This window comes from Aegilops tauschii, chromosome 3 (genome assembly GCF_002575655.3).
Source record: "Aegilops tauschii subsp. strangulata cultivar AL8/78 chromosome 3, Aet v6.0, whole genome shotgun sequence".
NCBI lineage: Eukaryota > Viridiplantae > Streptophyta > Magnoliopsida > Poales > Poaceae > Aegilops > Aegilops tauschii.
The window spans coordinates 510,582,308-510,599,226 of NC_053037.3; the positions used below are offsets into that span (position 1 = coordinate 510,582,308).

The 16,919-nt window shown below is 42.2% G+C and overlaps 1 protein-coding gene across 2 annotated transcripts; it reads right to left on the reverse strand.

Moving 5' to 3' along the window:
- Window positions 1-4,151: 4,151 nt before the first annotated feature.
- On the reverse strand, window positions 4,152-14,103 carry LOC109781106 (protein NRT1/ PTR FAMILY 8.1). Of its 2 annotated transcripts, XM_040404515.3 has the most exons (4): window positions 13,994-14,094; window positions 13,764-13,884; window positions 12,913-13,645; window positions 4,152-5,139 (listed from the first exon to the last, which is right to left on the reverse strand). In XM_040404515.3, the coding sequence occupies exons 2-4, from the start codon at window positions 13,864-13,866 to the stop codon at window positions 4,311-4,313; spliced, it is 1,665 nt and encodes a 554-aa protein (XP_040260449.1). In that variant the 5' UTR covers window positions 13,867-13,884; window positions 13,994-14,094; the 3' UTR covers window positions 4,152-4,310. The 2 variants fall into 2 exon arrangements, with proteins under 2 accessions (XP_040260449.1, XP_020195277.1); XM_020339688.4 differs by having other exon boundaries at window positions 13,764-14,103.
- Between the last annotated feature and the right edge of the window lie 2,816 nt (window positions 14,104-16,919).

Genomic DNA, 16,919 nt, shown 5'->3' on the forward strand with positions numbered 1-16,919 from the left:
GCGCCGTTTTGTGACAGAAGAAGTGAAGGTTGCTAACCATGTACGGCATGTGGGAACTGGCAAAGTATTTTAATGGCCCAATCCAAATCGAGGTGGACTGTCAAATACTGTCAAACATGCTCTCCCCAGGGGACACAAATAGATCATACCTATTCCCAGTCATTGTAGACGTCAAAGCAACTTTGAGGGGATTCCGTTCATACAATATAAGCTGGATCAAACGAGAACAGAACAAAGCTGCTCACCACCTTGCTGCCCGAGCAAGGAGCACTGGCGACTTCTTTCACCTTGGATCAGTCCCTGAAGCTTTAAAAGAGATTGTAACCAAAGATTGTAACTAGCCAGACCTGACCCTCTGGGTTATCCTCAAAAAAAGAAGAAGAAATACCATCGGACTTTATTAATCACTGATTGATGTGTTTACATAGCTTGAAGGCTTCAGAAAGCCAAACACGGCGACATGACACAAGAGCAAGCGAATTCCTGGCAATATTATGGGCATCCCATGACAGTTTTCATATCAATGATCTCTCTAATAATCATAGCAGTCCTCCCATCTTTTTTCTTTTCATCAAAAATATAATACAGATTCTATCTGTTTTTTTTAGAAGAATACAGATCCTATCTGTATGCTTTTTTTATATATGTATATGTTCAACTGATCTGTTTGCAGCCCGCGTCGTGCGTCCAGTGAAGGCCAGGTGTGTTTGTCCATGGCCCACTATGTTGGGTAGGTTGAAAGCTTCCGGGGCGTAATTCGGCCAAATCCTATTTGGCGCCCTTTGCGCCCGATACAGCTCTTTCCACAAACGGGCGCACACCCCCACTCCCTTCCTTCGCTACTAATGGGCCGGCCCATCTCAACGTTCGCTGTATGTTTTTATAGCGCAAAAATGAGCGCTGCAAGAGGAATCGAACCCGAGATCTCCTGCCATGTGAGAGGTTGCAACAACCACCGCGCCACCTAGCCAGCTGTCATAACTTAAATCTTATCTATCCTTTCTTCTTTCATCTTACCTTTTTCCATTTCCTTTTTCTCTTTTTTCAAATTTTCTTTCGTCGCTTTTGGTTTTATGAAAAATGGATGAACTTTTTGTTTACAAATTCAATGAACTTTTTCCATAATTGATGACCTTTTTTCAAATCTGGCGAACCTTTTTTCAACTCCAATGAATTTTTTTCTAAATTTGATGAACTTTTTTCAAATTTTGATGAACTTTTTTCATATTTGGTGAATTTTTTTCATTCAGTGAACTTTTTTTCTCAAATTCGGTGAACTTTTTTCAAATCTGATGAACTTTTTCAACTTTCATGAACTTTTTTTCAAATTGGTTGAACTTTTTCAATTTTGTGTTCAAATATGATTAACTGTTTTTTAGAATTGATGAACTTTTTCTCAAATTTGTGAACTGTTTTTTAAATTCGTTTTTTCTTCAGATCCATGTATTTTTCACTTTTGTGAACGAAGGGACGAACAGGAAAAAAAACAACGAACGAACGAAAGATGCTCGGAGGGAAGGAGCGAGCGAGCGAAGGGAAGGAGCGTGCTAGCTGGGCCGGCCCACACGAGGCTGCTGCGTGAGCGCCCGCTAAGCGAACGGGCGCCTAAGGCGCCGAAGAGGAGATCTCCGTAATTCGGGGAGCTCCTAGTTGGCGCTCTAAGCGCCACTTTCCTCAACCAGCGCCCGCAGCGCATTGTGCGCCAGCTCCCGTTGGGCGGCCCAGGAAAGGACGCGATCGCTGGTTCGGGAGTCGCTCGTCTCCCATTTCGCGGGATGCCTAGTTCAAGGCAGTTGGTCGTTTCCCATCTCGTGGTCAATGGTTGACCAGGCCAGTTGACTATTTTACAAAAAAATTCAGAAACCCCCCTCTCCCCAAAAATCACCAAATTCGAAAAAAGTTCATCTCTTCTGAAAAAATGTTCAGCAATTTCGAAGAATAGTTCATCAAAATTGAAAAAAAGTTCATCGAATTTGAAAAAAGTTCACTGAATTTGGAAAAAAGATTCATCAAATTTTAAGAAAAGTTCATTAAATTAGAAAAAAGTTCATCGAAATTGAAAAAAAGTTCATCAAAAATTGAAAAAAGTTAATTGGAATTTGAAAAAAGGTTCATCAAATTTGAAAAATAGTTCATCGATTTGAAGAAAAAGTTCAAGAATTATAAAAAATATCGAGGCCGGAAGAATAAAAAGAAAAAAGAAAAACGAAAACGAAAACGATAAAGCAAAAAGGTAAAAGGACAGATGAAATAAGAAAAGAAGTAAAAGGATGTTACTGATCACATCTAGCTGGGTGGTGCGGTGGTAGTTGCCTGTTAACTCGAAGGGAAGGTTAGGGGTTCGATAACCGTCGGGGGGCGCTGCCTTTTTTGCCTCTAAATAACAGAAAGGAACCAGGGTTAGCTGGGCCGGCCCAGTAGGGGGCGCTGCAGGTGCCCGTTTGCAGAATACACATTATTAACGGGCGCCTGCAGCGCCAAATAGGATTTGCCCGTAATTCGTTTAGACCACCAGGACCTACCCAGCCCATCGATTTCTAATCCCGTGCAAGCGAGGTGGACCGGCCCAGTTTGGTCGTACGGGTTGTGGTTCGTTCGCTGCAGTTTTTTTCTTTTCATTTCTGTTTGCTTTTTTTGTTTTTCTTTCCGGTTCTTTATATGGGTTTTTCAGATTTTCTTGCCTTGTTATGGTTTTTTTGCTATTTTTTAAATACAAGGTGAATAATTTTTTAATACACAGTGAATAATTCCTTAATATACGATTTCGAATACACATTAAATACTTTTGTAATATATGATGAAATTTTTCATAATACACACCAAAAAAATTGAATACACTTTGAACATTTTTTAATACACACTGAATATATTTTCATACATATTGAACTGTTTTAATATACAATGAACATATTTTTCACTACACACTGAATATTTTTAAACTCGCACTGATTTTTAAATAACGGAACGGAACAAGGGTTAGATGGGCCGGCCCAGTAGGGGGCGCTGCAGGCGCCCGTTTGCAGAACACACATTAACGGGCGCCTGCAGTGCCAAATAGGATTTGCCCGTAATTCGTTTAGACCACCAGGGCCTACCCAGCCCATCGATTTCTACACCCGTGCAAGCGAGGTGGACCGGCCCAGTTTGGTCGTACGGGTTGTGGTTCGTTCGCTGCAGTTTTTTTCTTTTCATTTCTGTTTGCTTTTTTTGTTTTTCTTTCCGGTTCTTTATATGGGTTTTTCAGATTTTCTTGCTTTTTTATGATTTTTTTCTATTTTTTAAATACAAGGTTAATAATTTTTTAATACACAGTGAACAATTCCTTAATATACGATGACCTTTTTTCGAATACATATTAAATACTTTTGTAATATATGATGAATTTTTTCATAATACACACCAAAAAAATTGAATACACTTTGAACATTTTTAATACACACTGAATATATTTTCATACATATTGAACCGTTTTAATATACAATGAACATATTTTTCAGTACACACTGAATAATTTTAAACTAGCACTGATTTTTAAAAAGGGTTTAAAACATCAAGATTCGCAAAAAAAAATCAGAGAAAAACCGACTAAAAGATTAAAGAGTAAAAAGCATGCTCGCGCCAAAGTTGGCCGGCCAATTTCCCTTGCTTTTAGGGGGGGGGGGGGGAGACTTGTATAGGATCTGATATTTAGGTGAGATCATAGGATCAACATCAAAATTTCATATTTAGACAATTCAAAAAATTCTGATTTTTTTATAACATACCTACAGGGTATGTTTACAACTCTAAAAAAATCAGCTTCAAACTCGGCCTACAGTAAGAGATTCAAAAAAGACAAATTCAATTATGAATAGTGTTATGTTGGGGTGAATAGTATTTGGCACTATTCATATCCGATTTTGTCTTTTTTGGTTCTCTAAGTGTACTCCGAATTAGGAGCTGAAACTTTTTAAGGTTCTACATCAAACACGGATGTGTGTCTACATATATTTTCAGAATTTTTGAACATGTTTTAAGTCTTCAAATAGATTGATCGCATTGATCTCACCTAAAGCTAGATCTCATACAAGTCTCCCCCTGCTTTTAGGCATTGCTGCCGCGCCTACCCGACGCCTGCGGGCGTCCAATAGGAGTCGGTGTTGAAACCTGAATTTTTGAGACAGCTCACGATCTTTTTCTAGATCAATGATTCTTAATCTTCTATGAGCAGAGTTCCTTCAAGATTTGCGGCAACACAGGTGGCTTTCCCAATTACAAGTTTATTGCATCAGAGAAGTACCCTAGCACGTACGGCACGGTGATCGCCAGGTTCAGTCAGCGGTCTTCTTGTAGCTATACCACCGTGCGACGAGCAGGTACGCGCCGAAGTTGCTGATGCAAAGCATGGCGAGCAGCCAGAAGAAGTAGTCGAGGTGGCCGTCGTTGATGTCGTCGGGGATCCACCCAGGCCGCCCGCCGCTCGTCGTCGCGCGCACCACGACGGCCACGAGCGCCGAGCTCGCATAGTTGCCCAGCGCAAACGCCGCGCTGGAGAGCCCCGAGCAGACGCTCCGCATGGCGTCGGGCGCCTGGTCGTAGAAGAACTCCATCTGCCCGATGAACGTGAACACCTCCGCGGCGCCCACCACCACGTACTGCGGCACCTGCCAGAATATCGACATCGGCACGCACGCCGCGCCGTCCGCGTCGGTGTAGGTGCCGTGACGCGCGACGACGCGTCGCCGTGCGACCTCGAGCGTGCCAGCGGCGAGCATGGCGACCGTGAGGATGACAAAGCCCACACCCATGCGCGCCAGCTGCGTGAACCCGCGACGGTGGCCCGTGAGGCGGCGCGCGAGCGGGACCACGGCGCGGTCGTAGAGCGGCACCCAGAGCATGACGCTGAGGGTGTCGAAGACGGTGAGCACGGCGGCGGGCACGCGGAAGCGGCCGACGCGCGGGTCCAGCGTGTCGCCCTGGAGGATGAAGGTGGTCGTCATCTGCGTGTACGCGGCCGCGAAGATGATGCCGCACGCCCACACCGGCAGCAGCCGCAACACACACTTGGTCTCCTCCACCTGAGTCACCGTGCACAGCCACCACGGGCTCGCCGGCCGCACCCTGTCGCCCGCCGTCTCCACCGCCGCCTTGTCCAAGAACCTGAATAATGGATAACAACCGACCGGTGCAACCGATTAAATTTTTTATTAGCTGGCGTGCAGCATCGTAAAATTCCGTTCGCCATTTTGATCGTGTAATACTTATTTTTACGGAAAAGCTAACGTCCACACGTGTGGACGTTTGCACATCGCCCACACGCCTCCATCACCACTCATTTTGCCACGTATGAACAGATGACATCAGCAGAAATCTTTTTGATTTTCGGTTTAAAAATGTTTTATCTTCTAATTAAAAAAGCGAATTAAAAATCCGTTTTCACCATTAAATCCGTCTCGACGAGATATTTAAAACTAGACCCATGTTGATATGTTTCGACGAAATTTTTTTGCCCAAAAGTTGCCATGATGTTTACACTGTAGTTGCCATAGTGCTTAAACTAAAGTTGCCATGTGGCAATTTTAGTTTGTAGATCATGGCAAATTTAGTTTTTCGATGATGGCAATTCCAGTACTTTGATCATGAAAATATCTTTTTGTATGAACCATGACCATTTTAAGTGCATGTATCATGGCAATTTTAATTTATGGTGCATGGCAAGTCTTGTTTCTTAATTCCCCGTTTTATAATATGTCAAAATTTACTTTTAAATGTAGAAGAAAATATTTGAAACATATCATGGCAACTTCAGTGTAAACATCATGGCAATTCATATGCAATAGATACGGCAACTTTTAACCCCAAAAAATTCGTCGAAATATACTGATATGGGATCTAGTTTCGAAAATCACGTCGCGAGGATTTAATGGTGAAAATGGATCTTCAATCAGATTTTTCATTTAAGAGATAAAATATTTTAAAAACAGAAAATCCAAAAAGATTTCCACATGCATGCATGCGGTGACATGGCGTAGTCTGTGTGCTATAGGGCGTGTGGGAGGGTTTGACTCCCACCACACGTGTGGGCGTTAGCGTTGTCCTATTTTTATCAGTTTTACTAAAGCACGTCTAGATGTGCTATTTCTCAGGGCATGCACTCAAAAAAGTTTAGTTTGATTAGGTTCGGTTTATACAGTTTTTATACTCTAGTTTATACAGGTAGACATAGACATGGTTCGCTTTTGGTAATAACCATTTACTTTCGGTTTGGTTCGGTAAGGCTAGTCATAGTGGGTAGTAACTTAGATTAGTAACATGCATATGTTACTAGTCTATGTTGCTATTATTATAGTGGGTATTAACATAAGTGTAGTGTCATGCAAGCCTTCATTTATTATGTTGTAGACTCATTTTGCATTGGAGTATTATGTTATCACAAGCACCTCTCACCTCATTAACTTCATGCCACATAAGCATATATATCTTGGGATGCGCTATGTTACTATCTAAATTACTCCCACTATGGCTAGCCTAATAACCAAATTAATCAAAGTTGAGGTGGATTTTTTAGTCAATCCGTAACTTTTTCACGTGTAAATAGATCATGTATATCATAATGAGTAGAAAACAATTGAAAAGGATAAAGAAGGAACATTGGATCACGTAAATCCAAGCACTAAATGGGCTAGAAAGTATTGTCCTATAGCAGCCCATTACGCTTTTGAACCCAAAAAACCTCAACTTTTGGTTAATTCGGTTTAACCTAATGGTTTTTCGTTGCTAACCAAAAAAACCGGAATGCAAATGGTTTTCACAATGTAAAACTGAAACTGAAACCAAAACCTGAAAAAACTGAAATGTCGGCTCGGTTTGGCTTTTTTGGTTTTCGGTTCGGTTTTGCACACCGTGAGCTATTGCACATTTAATTCCTACTCCTTCCATTCTAATGAATAAGGCAAGCACGCATCTCAAAAATCATCTTTAACCATAAATTAGACCAAGAAAATATAATTTATTGGTTTAAAAAATTATATATCAATTCATATTGAAAAGAAGTTTCCAATGGTCAAAGTTGGATTTTGGAAAGCATGCGCACCTTATTCATTTGAATGGCGGGAGTATGTCATTGATTTTACGCGGAGATTCACGCGAATGTAGATGTGGTCTCAAAAAACCCTTTGGTATATAATTGTGTGTTCAGACCTGAACAATTATGTTACAAGCATGATCAAGTTCATGGGTTATAAAAAAGTTAGATTTATGTGATAAGGAAGACCAAAATGTTAACTTATTCTTAGGCCTCATCACTTCTAAAAAAATTTACGAATCAACTTGTGGTTGGATGGTTAGGAGGACAATGGTATCTTAGCCCACCAAGGTTCTAAGTCCTAGACTTTGTGCTCGCATTTTTCTGGATTCAGGCTTTCGGGCGATATGAGTTGGAGGAGACGTCCCCATGGACTACAGCGTCTGTGGCGACTTTGTCAATCTCAACATGATATGCTGACTCATTTTTTTGGAGATGCTCATAAAGGTAGGGTCTGGGTGCATGCATTCATGGTTGAGTGTTTGTGCGTATGTATGAGCATCTACGTTTGTACAGTGTTATGAAAAATCTAAAAAATACTTATTCTTAGGCCTTGAGTTATTTTCCCAAGCAGCGGCTGTCACCGGAAGTAAGACTTAGAGGATTTTTGGCTCGAGCCCGAAATTCTGAAAATAAATCGAAAGTTAACTTTTAAGTACGGCATGTATGAGGCCTTAGTATTATATCCGTATTTAGACAAATCTAAGGACAAGTAATTTGGGATGGAGGAAGTAGTACCCTTAGCCCATGGGTTAGAATATCTTATTTATGGACGCGGATTTTTGGGACATGGTTCCACGCGAGGAGCATATCCAATCCGTATGTTTGTGCTTTGAGATCTGTATTTAATATAGCGTTATTTTCAATACATGACAGACATGGGCTATACGGCAGTGAATACAAATGTGAATACTAAATCTCATGGTCCCTGGCTCATCATAGCTAACAAATGCGTGCAGTGTGTTCATTGCGTTGCCCACATGTATCACTGCGTGCACACCATCCATTTTATGGCACTTGTGAATTGTGATTAGGTGGCCAGGCCTCCATTTATATGTCACTCATTAGTAGGCAGATGAATAAATGAAATGCTGACACAACAAACTTTATTCATAATGACCGTTCCAAGACAAACTGAATGGTATACTGTAATTAGCCTTAATTATTGGTACATAGCTAATAACTAGCGCATTGATTAAATAGACCTTTCGTACGATTAGCCCTAATCTATCGACTAATAAAATACTAGTGTAATAGATAGAGCAGATTTGCAATCAACCAAAGCAGTGAAATCAAAACTCATTAACTAATATCGGTGAGGTATCAATATTCTCTATAGGTCGTGTACACATATTTTTACTTTCCAGTAAATTTTTGCCTGATTTTTTTATTTAGTGGCGCACTGACTTTTTTCATGATTCGAGTTAACTAGTATGAAGAATGATGTTCAACTGATTATTTTTGGGTAAGAGATTCGTACATGTAAGGATTTTAGTTGTAAATCAGTAGTCTGAAACATGTGATGAAACTAAAATACTCCAAATTGAACAATGCTGGATGGAGAGAGCTGGTGTGATTATGGCCAGTGTGCAGGCTTCCAATGTACTTAACACTTAGCAGTCTGCTCCTAATACACTGTACCCACAGAAGGAGAAGAAAAAGCACTAAACCCATGTCTTCAACCTGGTGTTGCGAGAAAAGGCTGGCCATGGCATCAAGCTCCAGCGACGGCGAAAGGTTATATGTTCGTTAATATTCACTACTCTGGAGAGACCTTTCCTAGGCTGGTTGAGATCATAGTACATAACAGTAGCTTGCAATGTCCACCACCTGATTATGAACACGTTTGTTTAGTTAAGCCAATGCCTCATGACCTATTGTTAGTTTGGTTGGCAGCTTGGTGCAAATAGCTCTCTCGTGCCATGGAGCTACGTCTCACTGCCGTGTAATCAATTTTAATCAACACGCCCATCGTTTCAATGCGTGAGCCTGCCACGTCAGCCATTTATTGGGGCACATAGGCAATACGCGAACTATACCAATTGGCGTATGCTAGCCAGAAAACGTTATACGACATCAATGTATTGAGGTACCACGAATCACGTGGAAAGAAGTGGTGATGATAACGACCTCGCGTGGCTGCATGTCCACATGCGATTTATCGCTTATTTATTCACTATGTACTTCCCTCTCACAATTTGGGCTAGTTTGGACCCCACATGTGGTAACTCTCTTTTACGACCAGACAATTTGGTTGGAGACACAAAGTGAAATTTTACCGGTACCTACCAGGCGCTAGCCAATCACCCTGCGCCACCACACACCATATTCTATACCACATGTAGAGTAGCATTGTTTTCTCATGTTTATTAAATATTGGTATTTCAACATCCTGACCCACCACCTGATATAATCCAAATGCATGCAATGAAGGAATGTGACATGTCCTCTCTCTCTTCTCTCATACAGTAGGTCCACACTTCTATTCCTCATAATTTACTAATATAAATCATCCATATCTTTTAAACCATAATTTAATTTTTCAAACTTTGTAGTATATTCGAACTCATGGCGCCAAGACTTTAAAACAAGAACAATCTTAGATACATTTCAGACATGTTTAAATTTGACCGTTTCAACCGACTTATTCAACTTCACTTGAAAACACTTCAGTCATTTGAAAATCTAGATTTAAGTTCTTTCAAAAACATATTTGAATTATTTCACACAATTATTTCGCAAGTAGATTCAAATACTATTTCACTCAGTTCAAGAAACCGGCTATTTGTTTCTAAAAACGATTTCAATCATAATTTCAAAAGACCAATTCAATTTTTTCAAAAATGATTCCAATTCAATTATTTGAAAGCATTCATTTCGAGTATTTCAAAACATACATTTAATTATATTAGGAAACCTATTTCAATAACATTAAAAAAGGTGATTTCAATTATCGAGTTCATCCATTTTAGTTATTTGAGAACATATTCTGTAGTTTAAAAATTTGAGTTCATCCATTTCAATTATTTAAAAACGTATTTCAGTAATTATAACACTATTTTGCAAATATGAAGTTATGAAATCTGTAACTTTACCCACTTAAACCTGATATAAACACAAAAAAGGCATTTCGCTTCCACAAATCCACCAACATCACTTTCACTTTACATATTTCACATTGTTATTTCAATTTCAGAAAAATATTTGACATTTCACCAATAGCACTTTCAGTTTAGATATTCACACATCACAAAAATCTGATTTCAATTCTTTCAAAAATATATTCACAAACTGGTTTCAATTATTTGAAAACATCCACTTAAATTATTTCAAACCATGCATTTCAGTTATTTGAAAAACATATTTCAATAGGATCAATTTCATTTTTTTTGCAATTATTCAGTTCATCCATTTCAATTATTTCAGAACATATTTCACTTAAAAAAAAGGATTTCACTTATTCCGGGTAAGACTCCACTACTTAAAAAAAGTGAGTTCATCCCTTTCGGTAATTTCATAACATATTTCACTTTTCCAAACTTATAAAAAAATCACTCTTCTGAAACATATAAATCTCACTAAAACCTTCACTCCTTCTCGAATACACTCATTGGTCCTATCCTAAGCAGTTCCCCACACTAGAATAAATTTAGTGAAATATGTGGATTGAAATGTTGAAATTTGAACATGTTTGAATTGTATCCAAATTGATCTTATTTGAAATGTCTTGACGCTAGGAGTTCAAATATACATAAAGTTTCAAAAATGTAATTGTGGTTTAAAATATATGAATGGTTTAAATTAGCAAAGATGAAATAATGTCTTTGTGGGTTGTAGAATAGAACCGATTCTAGCTTTTTTTTCCTCGGCATGAGCATGCTACAATGACTTACCATGAGGTTTGTTGCTCTTAGATTTTGTGGCGTCAAATTTTGATCGACATCAAGCTTTTAAATATAGGCCGATACAACCAATATATACGCCGATATATCACTTTTGGGGCTCTACCGATATAAACATAACATATCATTTTGTAAATATCATTTTCAAATATATCAACCGATATGGACCAAAATATCGACCGATATGGCTGATATCTAGCCCAATATGTCCAACGATATGGAACGATATGTAGATGACAACAATTCTTTATTAGAAAGCTCTGAAATAAGATTATGCATTTACAACTTCATTATATTATCAAAGTCATGCACAATGTTTCGTACAAATGTATATATATCATATTGTTTTTAATCATAGAGTAAGGATTTTGTGAATCTTTCCCTTAATAGTTTCTTAATCAACAGGTTAATAAACTAGGAATCTAAAAGTGTTATGTTAAAGCATTGACATCATGCATTTTGTTTTACTAAAAATAAATATTTTGAAAAAGAATAATGAAAAAAATAGTCATGTTTTCTCCAATATATCTACGTATCGTCCGATATATCACTCGATATTCGACATCCGATATGTCGAAACCAAACCGATATGAACCCGATATCCAATATTTTGAAGCTTGATCCACATTGACCATGCCCTACTAGCACCTTGTAAATCTACTTTTGTGTCAATTGCTATTCTTTATTTATCAAATTTTGTTTGGGTCCAAATCAATTATGTGGTCGGCGCAAACGAGGTAGTAAAGGGACAGAAACATGGTAGGGGTGGTGGCTTGGATTGGGAGGGGCGCGGAGTTGTCCGCGTCGGGTGGCAAAATGGTGGTTAGGCCCCTGGCAGTGGGCCTGTTGACAACAACGGGTGAAGGGGGTCGACGGCAATGAGGGAGGGAAAGTGACTGAAACTAGAAAACAAAAACATCACCTAAAAGAATAGTCAGTCTTTTTTCCGTTGAAGCAACTTCCTTGGACTTGTGCTGCATTATTGTGGTTATCGATTCAACAAAAGATATGAGTGTGATGATTCGGTGTGTGAACAGTAAATTAAATAAAATACTCGCGGCGGCAATTAATGTGGATCAAAGGAAGAAGTAAAAAAGATCTGATATTTTTTGGCATCAAAGATACTCAAACGTGTGATGTGCGTGCTAAAATTCATGGTGTTTGGACATTCGAAGAGGTCAGGGCACACTCATGCAGGAGCGTGACGTTGGTCAGGGTCTCCACGTCACACTTCCCGGCAGTGGCGAGCATCTTGTGAATTCACAAGAATAAGAATAGAATGTGGCCAACTCTCGTCTAGACGAGACTTAACTATGTCTTATCTAACTCCTACACTATTTGATTTTACGCGGAGATCCATATGATTTTTTATTTTTTATTTCACTAATCAGATGATGTAACAGTTAGATGATACTTTGGTAATTCTCATCAGCAAATCTGCACAAAGAAGATGCTCAGATTTACTATGGGTTGAATTTTAACAAAAGATAATGTTGGGCAGCTACTGTGAAGAGTGGATGACACCGAGATTAGGCTCGGTCCAGGTTGGCTGATTAGCTTGCTCAGGTGGTGTTTGGCTCTCTAGTCCTAGGACTTTTTCTAGTCCATAAGACTATTTGAAAAAACTCTTTCTAAGGACTTTTTGAAAAAGACTCTTTCTAAGGACTTTTAAAGAGGTGCTTCTAAGGATTTTTAGTAAAATGTCCTAAAAAAGTCTTACCCTGTTTGGTTTGCTAGGGACTTTTTTTAGTCCCAAAACAAAAAAGTCATGAAACCAAACACCCCCTCAATCAGTCACACAGCATGTCTCGATCATAGACAAAATAAATTGAACGCTCCTTTCTCGAAAAAACTGCACATGATGGAGACGATGCAAGTGGAAGGCGATGCTAAGTTAAAAAAAAAGTGGAAGGCGATGCTAACGACGGCCAGGGCACGGGTACTGACCTGAACTCGTCAGTGTGCGCGAGGCGGCGGCTCCCCTGAATCGCTGACATGCCGTCGTCGCCGTCACACTCGTGCAGCAGCGTGGCGTCGGTCGGGATCTCCACGTCGCACTTCCTGGCGGCGGCGACCACCACCTGCGCGATCCTGGTGAGCGGGCTGCCGCCGGGGGGCTGGTGGCGGCGGTACGCGCCCGTGCCGGCGAGGAACAGAGCGACGGCGAGCACGCTGAGCAGCGCCGGGATGCCGTAGCCGAGCCGCCAGCCGTGGGCGGACTGCACCCACACCAGGACGGTGCCGCCCACGAGCGAGCCCACGACGATGGACAGGTAGAACCAGTTGAAGAAGGAGCTCTGCCGCCCGCGCTCCTCCTCGTCGGACTCGGCGTCGAACTGGTCGGCCCCGAACGACGACAGGACCGGCTGCAGCGCGCCGCCCAGCGCCACCAGGTACAGCCCCGCGTAGAATACCGCGGTCTCCAGCGCCGCAGACGCGCTCGCCGCCACGACGCCGTACCCCGCGACGGAGATGAAGAGGAAGAGGGTGATGGTCCAGTACCTGCCGAGGAAAGAGTCGGCGAGGAAGCCGGCCGCGAGCGGCGTGATGGAGGCGGTGCCCTGCCAGTTGGTGACGCTGTTCGCCGCGGCCTTGCTGCCGGAGTGCAGCTGGACCTTGAGGTAGTTCACCAGGTTCGTCGACACGCCGTAGTAAGCGCTGTACTGGAGGCAGTTGTTCACTGCACACCAGGCGCGCGTGAATGCATGAGCAGCGCCGGGCAGCATATTTAGCATGGATATGGGGTGCATACCCACAGTGGGATCATAACGACAACAAGAAAATGGTGCAAGTTTTACCGAGGATGAAAACGTATCCCCACGAACTCCGGCGATCCCTCTTGGACGTCCGGCGATCGGCGTCACCCTGCAAGCCTTTTGATTCTACTTCTACCGGTTCCATGGTCGAACAGTATCAGCTCTGGAAACGAAACCAGCTAAAGCAAAAGAGAGGAGGAACATTAGCCTGAATGAGGGTCGAACAGTAGATCCAATGAGACGCTCGGTCTTAAAGTTTTGAGGAGAGGTACAAGGACAAGAGATGCGGTAGGTGAAGCCATTGTGGAAGAAAAATGTTACAGGAATTAATGAACGGGAATACACAATCGCGCGCTTGTTGGCTAAAACGAGCAGCCGCCCGCAGGTATGCATGGAAAAAGATTTATCTGCCAGCGCATGTATGGTGTAGCATTAAGGGCGTTCGTACTCCCCTAAAAAAAAATGCGTTCGTACTAGTCAGTTTGATTTAGAGAAAACAGATTTACATGCATTTATTTTGAATTTCTGGATTTTTAAAAAGTCATATTTTTTAAACCATGCATCCGAATTTAGATCCGTTTTCATTGTTGGAATCGCTGTGACGAGACCTTTGAAAAGAGATCCCGCATGACTATGTTTCGACGAAATTTTTTTGATGCCAACTTTATTGCTATATTGTGCAACTCTGTTACTACATGGTGCAACTTTGGAAAATATTCTGTAGAGCATAGGCTTAGGTGCACCTCCTTATCTAGCCATCCATCTATGCACCGCGATTCGTACAAGAACATTTGTCTTTTTTGTTTCTTTCAAATAAAACAACATATAAACTTCAAACTTTGCAGCACAACAAAACATTCTAGCTAGAATGTGGGAAAAAACTTTCAGATTTTTTCGTGCATCATAAATACTAAAAACAACATTTTTGAATATTGAAAATCTCATTTTGTATATTTATGTTGGTCAAAAAAATCTATAATTTTTTCTCACATTGTAGTAAGAATGTTTTGCTATCTTGCAAAGTTTTATGTTCATATGTTGTTTTATTTGAAAGGAACAAAAAAGAGAAAGTTAGTTGTCTAGCACGGATCTCAAAGCTATATTGAAGGGTAAGTGTTAAGGCATGTTTTTCTCTAAGTAGTTTTGGTGATTGCTGACAACATATTTGCGGACTAATCATGTGCGTTGAGTATTTCAGAGATTCATCCTTTGGCACGAGACGATTTCCTCCCCTCGGTGTTTGAAGCGAACACGGTGTAGCCCTTTCGATTCAGTTTTGGTGGACTTGTGTCGTAGGAGTCACCGTACTATCAAGAGGGGGTCCGCATTGGTTTGGCTAGGGTGGAATCAACACGTACACATCCCCTTTGCACCCTCTGAGCTTTTCCGCTTCGTTGAAGGCTCCCTTGCTGCCTTCTCCCTGAGATTTGGTCCCAGCGGTAGTACCGCGAACCCCAACGGTAGTACCGCTCGAGAGCTACAAGCGGCAGTACCGCTCCACAGCTGTAGTACCGCTTGGAGCTCTCGGCCATAGTACCGTTGCGGCTTCGTGCTCCTACCGCCTCGATTCGAGGGTCCTCCTCTCGTGTCGGGTTTTGCGGCAGTAGAGGCGGTAGTACCGCCCTTATCACCACGGTAGTACTACCCTGGGTCCAGGTCCTGCTCTGCTTTTCGCTCTCTTCTCACTGCGCGGTAGTACCGCGAGGTGGAACGGTAGTACCGCTGGCCACAGCGGTAGTACCGCCCCCCTCCAGCGGTAGTACCGCCTTGTGCGGGGCTGAGTGGGGGTAACGGTTGGATTGTCTCCCCCCTTATAAAAGAAGTTCTTCTTCTCCAAGTTGACTCACCTCTTTTCCCCAAAAGCTCCATTGTTGCTCCAAAGCTCTTTTTCGCCCGATCTCTCTCCCTAGCCAATCAAACTTGTTGATTTTCTAGGGATTGGTTGAGAAGGCCCAGATCTACACTTCCACCAAGAGAAATTTGATTCTCCCCACTCATCCCTTGCGGATCTTGTTACTCTTGGGTGTTTCAGCACCCTAGACAGTTGAGGTCACCTCGGAGCCATATTCCATTGTGGTGAAGCTCCATGGTCTCATTGGGAGCCTCCAATTCGGTTGTGGAGAGAGCCCCAACCTTGTTTGTAAAGGTCCGGTCGCCGCCTCCAAGGGCACCAATAGTGGAATCACGGCATCTCGCATTGTGTGAGGGCGTGAGGAGAATACGGTGGCCCTAGTGGCTTCTTGGGGAGCATTGTGCCTCCACACCGCTCCAACGGAGACGTACTTCCCCTCAAAAGGAAGGAACTTCGGTAACACATCCTCGTCTTCACCGGCTCCACTCTTGGTTATCTCATGCCTTTACTTGTGCAAGCTTATTTGTGTTGTATCCCTTGCTTGCTTGTGTACTTATTATTGTTGCATCATATAGGTTGCTCACCTAGTTGCATATCTAGACAACCTACTTTGATGCAAAGTTTAAATTGGTAAAGAAAAGCTAAAATTGTTAGTTGCCTATTCACCCCCCCTCTAGTCAACTATATCGATCCTTTCAATTGGTATCAGAGCCTCGTCTCTTTATTAAGGACTTTGCCGTCCGAAGAGTATGGCTGACACCATAGACGGTGGTGAGGAGCACTCCGGTGTGAATCCAATCTCGTCTACGGCCGATGGGGGAACCGCAGTCTCTCGTGAGGAATTCAATGTGGCTTTGGACACATTGAAAACCTTCATGACTGTTGGGTAACGTAGTAATTTCAAAAAAATCCTACGCACAGGCAAGATCATGGTGATGCATAGCAACGAGAGGGGAGAGTGTGTCCACGTACCCTCGTAGACCGAAAGCGGAAGCGTTAGCACAACGCGGTTGATGTAGTCGTACGTCTTCACGATCCGACCGATCAAGTACCGAACGTACGGTACCTTCGAGTTCAGCACACGTTCAGCCCGATGACGTCCCTCGAACTCCGATCCAGCCGAGTGTTGAGGGAGAGTTTCGTCAGCACGACGGCGTGGTGACGATGATGATGTTCTACCGACGCAAGGCTTCGCCTAAGCACCGCTACAGTATTATCGAGGTGGACTATGGTGGAGGGGGGCACCACACACGGCTAAAGGATCAAACGATCAATTGTTGTGTCTCTAGGGTGCCCCCTGCCCTCGTATATAAAGGAGCAAGGGGGGAGGTGCGGCCGGCCAGGAG

Excerpts from the sequence above, each read along its gene's own strand:
- LOC109781106 (XM_020339688.4), bottom strand. The coding sequence starts at position 13,866 with ATGGAACCGGTAGAAGTAGAATCAAAAGGCTTGCAGGGTGACGCCGAT. Across the intron at positions 13,646-13,763 it reads GGGATACGTTTTCATCCTCG|TGAACAACTGCCTCCAGTAC; the intron begins GTAAAACTTGCA and ends CCTGGTGTGCAG. Across the intron at positions 5,140-12,912 it reads GCGCACACTGACGAGTTCAG|GTTCTTGGACAAGGCGGCGG; the intron begins GTCAGTACCCGT and ends TCCATTATTCAG.